Below are 9,414 nucleotides of genomic sequence, written 5' to 3' on the forward strand. Positions count from 1 at the left end.
CTATCTATATTGTTCTCTGCAGAGTGCAAGTGTCGTTTTTAGGGTGCCCAAATCTCTGCCTATTGACATAGAAATGTTCCAATGGGTCCAGCAGTAGGGTCCTCACAAGGCCCTGAAGGCTCCAGTTATGACATCACAAAGACGGCAACAAGACCAGTTGGCAGTGGGCCAAGAATGCAGCAGTTGATCACCAGTCATTACTCCTGGAGAAGGCGCCACGATAGTCATGTTAAAGTGTGTTAAAGTGGATTCAGATAAGTGAAACTTTTTTTTTCTTTCAATTGTTGATAGCTGGGGCTTCTAATTTTTAACATGAAAAAAATACAGTATATCTGAAGCTACGTCCACTTTAAGTTACAGGTTCATGTGATCAATCATGAATTCCATATGGAGCATGCATCTTGAATAAATAAGCTAACATCAACTTAAAGCGGAACTTCACCCAAAAGGAGAAGTTCCACTGGTTTGCATTCTCACCCCTCCAGTACCACATTTGGCACTTTTTGGGGGGGATTGGGTACCTGGTTTTGGCAGGTACCCGATCCCACTTCCAGTCAGATCGCTGTGGCAATCTGTGCGGAAGTTCTGCTCCCCCTTCTTCCCCTGCAGCCTTCTGAGACATCACAGATCCCAGAAGACTGCGGGACCATTAACAAAGCGTAGCGCGGCAGTAGGACACCGGCTGTAAAGCCGTAAGGCTTCACTGCTGGTTTCCCTTAGCTAAGATGCCGCCACCTGCACCTGAAGCCGATTGAAGAATCGGCTTGTGTGAGGACATCACTGGATCCCTAGACAGGTAAGTGTCCTTATATTAAAAGTCAGCAGCTACAGTATTTGTAGAAAAAAAATAAAGAAAAAAAAATGCATTTTTAGATCTCTTGTCTATGGATTCCATAGAAAATAAAACCATTTTTGTAAGTGTAAGGTATTGCCTAAAAAGCCTAGTCCCCCCCCCCCCCCCCCCCCAAATACAATATACAGTATGTACTACTCTGTTATCTCAAGTAAAGACAACGTTTTCGCTAGATAAACAAGCCCATAGTGGACATTTAAAAATTGCTCTGGTCCACAAGTGATATATAAGGGATGAGGGCTGGAGTGGTCAAAAATCCATGTGAATCAAGATTTGTACACAAACTGAATGTATGAAATGAGAAGCAGTTCTGAACAAATGCCCATCTACACCAACCCTACCACCAACCAAGAAAGTCCCAATATGTTCACTTACTGGCCACCACTTCATGGTTCTTCCAGCTAAGAAATAACCACCGACTGTCCCCTTGCTTGCTCGGACCGAAGACTACAAAAGAAAACATTTTAGAGTTTGACTATCACTATATTGCATTTTTTAGTACTTTATAAAATAAGACATTTAGAACAAGCAATTGATGTATACATTTTCTTTACGTGTTTATGGTCATTAAAGATTTTTTGATTTTTAAAGAGAAATTAACTTGCTCTGGTTCCTACTCATACATTACCATTGCAGCACCTCATCTGCCTGGACCGCTTTTAGGGAACACCAATCAGATTGAAATTTCCAAAGCAGCAGTGGTGGCATGTCCATAGGGGGTACATTTAAAATAAATAAATAAATAAATAAAAAAGGTCCTTTAAAGTGGTTGTAAACCCACGATCAATAAAAAAAAAAAAAAAACCTGCAAGACAAAGGCATAATGAGCTAGTATGCATAGCATACTAGCTCATTATGAATTGCTTACCTTAGATCGAAGCTCCTGCAGCGGTCCTCGTACACCGCTCCGGCTAGCGACATCACTTCTGGAGTTAGTTCCGGGTATCGACGGCTCCGGCGCTGTGATTGGCCGGAGCCTTAATGACGTCACTCCAGCGCATGCATGCGGGAGCCGCCGGTAACGGCACACTCACTGAAGCAACGGCACGTACGTGCCATTGCTTCAGGGCGCATGTGCCAATGATGTCGGCACATGCAGATACAGAGGATATCATCTAAACTATGCAGGTTTAGGACATATCCGGGTTAGCTACAGGTAAGCCTTATGATAGACTTACCTGTAGCAAAAAGTGGTTGTAAAGGGTTTACAACCATTTTAAATGCACTGTGTTTGGGCACGGGACACAGTGCACTATGGAAAGCAGGACATCTATTTAATCACATGATTGCAGACGAGACACTTCATTTGCAGGGTTTTGACCTGCCTTGTGGTGCAATGCATTGCGCCGGAATACTTCCGCCCCATAGTATTACTACAGGTGCTTTGTTTTTGATTGGCATCACCCTAGGACATGGCAGCCTGGAGCACTGGCGGCTATGGTTGGCAGGCTAGCCTTGTAGGATCTCCCTGAGCTGCTGGACATGAAGTAGAAGGGGGACAGGGTGCTGGATAGTCCAGACTCAGGACTCCCCCCAAGTCCTTGTCCCAGCAACTGACTCCTCAGCCCAGCAACAGCAGACAAGTTCTCTGATCAGGAGGTGTCCGGGCACACAGTGTGGGTGGTGAGTACAGTCCTGTCTATGTACTACAGGTCATTGGGCTGTCACATAAGAGCCTGTACAAATATAACCTCATGGACTCTAGGGGGCACCAGGTGTACAAGGGCACACTGTGTTCCATCAATGTGATGTTCATTGATGATGTGATCATTGGTGATCAGTAATGGGATGATGATCAGTGATGCAATGTGATGATAATCAATGATGTGAACAGTGATGACCAGTATGCTGTGATTCTGGGCTGTATACTCTGCTGCGATTTTGGGCTGTACACTCTGCTGTGAATCTGGGGCTGTATATTCTGCTGTGATTCTAGGGCTGTATACTCTGCTGTGATTCTGGCCTGTATACTCTGCTGTGATTCTGGGGCTGTATACTCTGCTGTGAATCTAGGGCTGTATACTCTGCTGTGATTCTGGGCTGTATACTCTGCTGTGATTCTGGGCTGTATACTCTGCTGTGATTCTGGGCTGTACACTCTGCTGTGAGTCTGGACTGTATACTCTGCTGTGAGTCTGGGCTGTATACTCTGCTGTGATTCTGGGGCTGTATACTCTGCTGTGAATCTGGGGCTGTATATTCTGCTGTGATTCTAGGGCTGTACACTCTGCTGTGAGTCTGGACTGTATACTCTGCTGTGATTCTGGGGCTGTATACTCTGCTGTGAATCTGGGGCTGTATATTCTGCTGTGATTCTAGGGCTGTATACTCTGCTGTGATTCTGGGCTATATACTCTGCAGTGATTCTGGGGCTGTATACTCTGCAGTGATTCTGGGGCTGTATACTCTGCTGTGATTCTGGGCTGTATACTCTGCTGTGAATCTGGGCAGTATACTCTGCTGTGATTCTGGGCTGTATACTCTGCTGTGATTCTGGGCTGTATACTCTGTCCTGTGGTGCTGGGGCTGTATAATCTGTCCTGTGATGCTGGGGCTGTATACTCCTGACACTATGGGTGGAAGCAAGTGGAATACAGGGGATGGAGTGGGTGGATGCTATAGGGGTGGGGCTTATAAGTGGGAGGGGTCAAAAAGGAGGGGTGGATCTGGCACAAAGCAGATAAATATATGATAGGTGGCTGTAAGAAACTATTATGGCACTCTGACACATTGGGCTTTCTGTATATGAGAGATAGTAAGGCTACAGTAGAGATGTTTGGGAATACCTTTCCTGCTGTACAAAGTAAGAAAAAGGAGTTCTCAGATGTGAAGACAGCAAATAAAGGGAAGGGGGTAGATTTTATATGGTACATGAACGTCTGTGTGGTTAATATATGCATCTTAAAGCAACCCTGTCACCAAATTGAAAAACAAAATTCTCAAAAAGAAGAACAATACTTATCCAGCTTGTCACCCAGAGCAGTGCTGGGAATTTAGCAAGATCTTGCCACTGGTAGTACTGGAAAATATAAAAATCCTGCAGAACGTAAGTTTGGATGGACAACCCACTGAACCATTTCATTTATTGGGCAATTACAGGGGTTGGACAAAAATATGGAAACACCAGACGACATCTGCTCTTAAACATTTTTCTTTTTTTTTTTTTTTTTGAGTCGTCCTCTGTTTGGGGTTTCTTTTAATGCAATTTCTTAGTACACTTTCTAGTGAGAAGAAGATGTTTTATATTGTTACATACATTACAGGCCCTTTCACACCAGCCATTTCAACTCACATCAGCAGATCCGCTGCTGAATTGGAGCCGAATGGTACAAATGTGATTTTTGTGACTTCAGTGTCCATTTGTTTTTGCCTTCCCAGAGCATAACAGATCCAGGTTAGGCATACGGGCAGGCAGATGTAAACAAACATTATTTCCCCAAAAAATTAAATGGGGGCAGGCCTTTTCCTTTTCTTTTTGGACCTAGACACATTCATTGACATCTGGCTGTACAACATAGGCTAACAGGGAGCTTCCGTTCAGATTCGCCTGAAAAAACTGACAGTGACAATGAATAGCACTGCAACACACAACACGTTGAGCAGATGTGTTGCCAATTCAGGCCTTTTTTTCAGCGGGAATGTGGGGGAACGCAGTTTCGGCACCTCTAGCACTGACTGTATGTAATGGTAAGGGGTGCTGGGGTGTACTGCAGGGTCTATTGCTGCTGGCTGCTAGGGGATGCTATGCTAGCTGGAGGGGATCTATCTTTGCAGAAGGATCTGGTGGGGACCCTTTGTTGCTGGGGGGTCAGTTATTGTTAGGAGAGATCTATTGTTGAGGAAGTGGTCTATTGTTGCTGGCTGCTGGTTGCTGGAGAGTCTATTGATGCTGGCTGTGGGGAGATCTGTTGTTGGTGCCGGGGGTCCATTGTTGGTGCTGGGGGGAATATGTTTCGGGAGGTCCATTGTTGTTGGGGAATCTATTGTTGCTGGGAGGGGGCTCTATTGTTACTGGCTAAGTATACAAATTACTTATCGCCACAAAATTATACTTGGTTCTGTATTCTCTAAAAGGGCAGTAATGGGAGGTGGGTAGGGGGTGGAACCAAGGAACAGGAATTGGAGGCGGGTAGGGGGGGAGAAAAGCAGTGACTCAGAAAGGGGGAGTTCCTGCACCTATTCTCTGAGAAAAAAAGCCCTGGTTGCAATGCATTATGGCAAAGCACATTAGTTTTCGCGTGCATTGAAACTATGGAAAAAATGTAAATAGACCCTAAAGAAACAAAAAAAACCCAAACGGTACTAGGTAAAAATTCACCACAAATTTTTTTTTTTTTCATCCAACACAAATTAAAAGTTTGAAAACCCAGGATAAGGGCTCATGCAAGGGGTGGTTTGGCCACTACACTGTAAAAACCTGGCACTTTTGGGTGCAAAGAAGAAGCAGGTGCAGCGTACAGCCTGCTGAATGCAGCATGTCAAAATAAATTATGGACTGAAATATGCAGCAGCGTACCTGGTTGAACAGAGCATGAATGCACTAAATTCCTGCGCACGGGGCATGCATTTCTGAACACATAAGCCCCTAAATGCAAGTACTGCTCAGAACAACAAAAAAGCCACTATGTTTTCTAGCATATCATTAAAGTGTAACTCCAGTTTTGTTGAGAAAAAAACATCCCCCCCGGGTAATATATTTATATTGCAAGGATTTTAACAAACTCTGTTGCAGATTCCTACCTTTTGTTATTCTGAAGAAATCCCTGTTTGTTTCTCTGTGCCCATGTTGGAAAGTGGGTCTAATGGGAGTGGTTTCATAATTATCAACCAGCTGTGGCACCTGCAGGGCTCTAATCAGAAAAGCTGCTGGGCCTGTATCCCTTTAGATGTGTTCTTATTAGGAGTATCTCACCAAAAATGACAATTTTGTTGCAGGGGATGCTTGAAATCTGACTTGTATCTTAGTGCAGACTTGGTGAGCCAATCACACAAGCAGGAAATTATGTTTCTGGGGAGTGGTCAGTACACATTTTGTGTACAAAACACCTCCAGGTAGCCATATTGCATTGCATTTTCAGAAAAATTCAGCGGCTGCAGATCGAAAAGGAAAGGTAATTTTTGATAACATTCAATTACAATATGATTTGTGTCACAATTGTATACACTATATTATTTTTTCTTTTTTTTTTCCAAGAAAGTGGAGTTACCCTTTAATTTTAATAGGTTGCACCTGTCTCTTCCGTGCACCCAAAAACACCACATTTTTACATTGTATGGGTCAAACTGTTCAGGTACATGAGCCATTAAGGAAAAGTACTGGAGAAGAAAAGTATTTGTGGGCTTACCCAATCATTTTATACTCTTGAATTGCTTGTGGTACATATAATAGAGATAGGGCAGGGGTGGGTCCTCTACCTGCATACATTGTGCTATAAATTATCCCTCTTTCCTATCTCAGAATGATGGGATTTATTCTAATCTGTGGTTTTAGGTGTCCTTGATGCAGAAAGGTGTGCCTAGGCCTTGTAATTGTTCACATCCATCCCTGTCCCACAAACAGCTTGCAGTCCACTAATACATACCTAATAGAATAGCTGATCAACCTATTACTTTGGTAGAGTACCTATTAATGGACTGTTACTTTGTTTTTTCTAAAGAGCACATTTGTGGAGAAAGAATACAAGTCTCTGGACTTACCCATATCCCAACAGCAAGGACAAAAACAAAATAAAGCACGACCACAACAATATCTGGAGTCTCAAACTTGGCACGTTGAGGGCCGCTGTCTGGAGCTGTAGTGACGTTCTCCATGATTCCTGAAGAAATGAAGTCAACATCTATTAAAGAAGAATTACTTATCTACTTTTTGTTTACTAACCAGCTGTTAATGGCTAACAGGCGTTATCACCGTGCTGACAGTTATCTAACAATTATTGATTCGATTTACACATCCATCAGCCATCATACACATGAGTATACCTGAGATAACTAGAGGAGGAATAAAATAAATATTATGTTAAAGTCATGGTGCGAGTCACACAGTTAAAGCGGAAGTAAACCCATCGATTTAACAGTTTCAAACAACAGTTACATTCCCGGCACATGCCGGAAATGTAACTCTCTCATTGGTTGAGCTCTCAACCAAACTGTCAAACCTTCCAATGGCTGGTGTCATAACTGATCACTTCCACTTTAACAACTCCATGCCATTATGTGTAAAGCTGGACTTATAGTACACTGGTAGATTTTCGAACTAATGAGGGGGGTTTTGGCTCTAAAAAGAAATATCAAAACATCCATATGTTCAATACCTCATATTCTGTGAGCATTTGTGCATGTGATATATTTAGTAAATTGATAATTACCACTCAAGAAATTGAGCTCTATCCTATAGCCATAAATTGTTTAAAAGGATCCCAGCGGTCCAAAAATCTCCACACGCCATTCCCACCTCTCAAGATGAAGCCCGGGTCCTGAAGGCTTGGAAGGAGCCACATATGTGGACCCTCCTGGGATGGGGAAATGTACAGCACCTGTAATGTTTTACAATAATCTCAATTAATTAATCAATGAAATGGTGAAAGTATAGTAAAATAAAAAAGATCACTTCGTCCATTTGCAGTACCAGTGGAACATGCCGAGTCTGTTAATGTCCATATATACCGGTTTGTTTGGAATTATATATTGTTATTTATTTATAGGATAGTGATGTATGGCCTGTATACGTCATGTATGAAAGCAAGTATATTTTGTAAAGTATTTCTGCTGCCATCTAATGGTGACACAGTGGCATAGCTAGCACATCTGGCACCCGGGGCTGGACATTTATTTGCACCCCCTCCCCCCCAAGAAAAATGGTATGTGGCAATATAGCAGCGCCACGCCAAAACTGTGGGTGTGGTCAGATTGCATAAGCAGTGGGAAGGACTTAAATGGCCATATGCTTTAATGACTGTGTCACAAGCGAGTATGTATCAGAAAGTACAAACCTCAGTATACTCATTTTAATAAAATAAAACGGTTCTGTTGCATATCCTTTACTACACACCAGCTAACCATAAAGTGATATTAAAGTCTTGTTTTTTTTTTTCTAAATAATAAACATGTTATACTTACCTGCTCTGTGTAATGGTTTTGCACAGAGCAGCTTGGATCCTCCTCTTCTTGAGTCCCTCACCGGCACCCTTGGCCCCTCCCTCTTTCTGGGTGCCCCCACAGCAAGCAGCTTGTGTCCATCCACACAAGGAGCCATGGCTCGACTTCGCTCCATCTGTCTTCTGATTGGCTCACTCACCGTGATTGACAGCCAATGGCTCCCACTGCTGCCAACAGCCAATCAGGAGTGCGAGTCCCCAGACAGCCAAGGCTCTCATGGACATCGCTGGATTGAGAGGGGGCTCTGGTAAGAATTAGATGGGTCTGGGGGGGCTGCGGCACACAGATGGTTTTTTCCTTCATGCATAGAATGTTGTGCCTTTACAACCACTTACCAAAGAATGTGCTGTACTTAGAATGCAGTAGTCAAGAGTAAGAAATGTAAAACACAGTGAGGGGAATTTATCAAAACTGGTGCAGTCAGAATTTGGAACAGCTGTGCACGGCAACCAATCAGCTTCTATCATCAGCTAGTTCAGCTTTAAAAATGAAGTTGATTTGATGTGAGTTGATTGGTTGCCATGCACAGCTGTTCCAAATTCTGTCTACTCTAGTTTCGATATATTCCCCTAAGGGCTAAGCACACAGGTCCTGTATGCTGAGCCATTTTTTGCTGCATCTGCATGCACCAGAGAGTTTCACCTATAGAAGTGGGTGCACAGATCCGAATGTGCATTTGGATACATACATCCCTTCTTGTCTGCATGTCAAATTTGGACATGCGACTGTCCATGCAGCTGCTGTGTCCCAATTGACTTTGACTGGACTGCCTGCACAGGGATGCACAGAACACCATGCATCCCCTTACGTGGTACACGGCCATTACACTGGGCATGGATGCATATGCTCCATGTAAATGAGGCCTAATTGTCATGTGGGCCAGATAGCAGGAAAGAAAAGATGTAGGGTAATTAAAAGAGAAGTGTGGGAATTTTATTTATGAATCATATTTACCTAGGTAGATGCTGCATCTGTCCCCCACCAGCTCTAAGGCTGAGAACCGAGTAATCAAACAGCCGATCACTCAGTTCTTGGAGCTCCCTGAGCAGAGAGCTGGTGGCTGTCAGTCTCTGGCTCTGCTCTGCCCCCGGTGCTCACTGAAACACTGGGCTGTGGAGGGGGCGGGAGCAGGTCCAAGCATGTGAACAGATCCCAATCATATGGGTGTGATCTTTCTCCAGCCTGGACCGATTCTGTGACATCAGCCAAGAGCAGGCTTAAGCCCGCTGTCAGCTGAAAATGGGTCACAGGATTGCAAAACAATCTGCACTGATGTGATCAGCAGGAGAAGTACAACCAAACAGGCTTTGGCAGTACTTCACCTTTAATAAATCTATTACACGACCTGTCTCTCTGCTCCTGTTTGGCATTACTCCAGGGCCCAGTCAGGCTCTTCCTCAGCACAG

At 43.7% G+C, this 9,414-nt stretch overlaps 1 protein-coding gene across 1 annotated transcript in view; it reads right to left on the bottom strand.

Annotated features, from left to right (window-relative positions):
- Nucleotides 1-6,671, bottom strand: part of LOC141103691 (sodium/glucose cotransporter 4-like) — a 53,222-nt gene extending 46,551 nt beyond the window's left edge. Inside the window, exons 1-2 of the mRNA XM_073593580.1 lie at nucleotides 6,551-6,671; nucleotides 1,229-1,300 (exon numbers count right to left, since the gene is read on the bottom strand). Coding sequence (XP_073449681.1) covers nucleotides 1,229-1,300; nucleotides 6,551-6,664 — 186 coding nt within the window. The 5' untranslated portion in view covers nucleotides 6,665-6,671. The remainder of the gene's footprint in view (nucleotides 1-1,228; nucleotides 1,301-6,550) is intronic.
- Nucleotides 6,672-9,414: the final 2,743 nt, after the last annotated feature.

Source organism: Aquarana catesbeiana, linkage group LG07, assembly GCF_042186555.1.
Source record: "Aquarana catesbeiana isolate 2022-GZ linkage group LG07, ASM4218655v1, whole genome shotgun sequence".
Taxonomy (NCBI): Eukaryota; Metazoa; Chordata; class Amphibia; order Anura; family Ranidae; genus Aquarana; species Aquarana catesbeiana.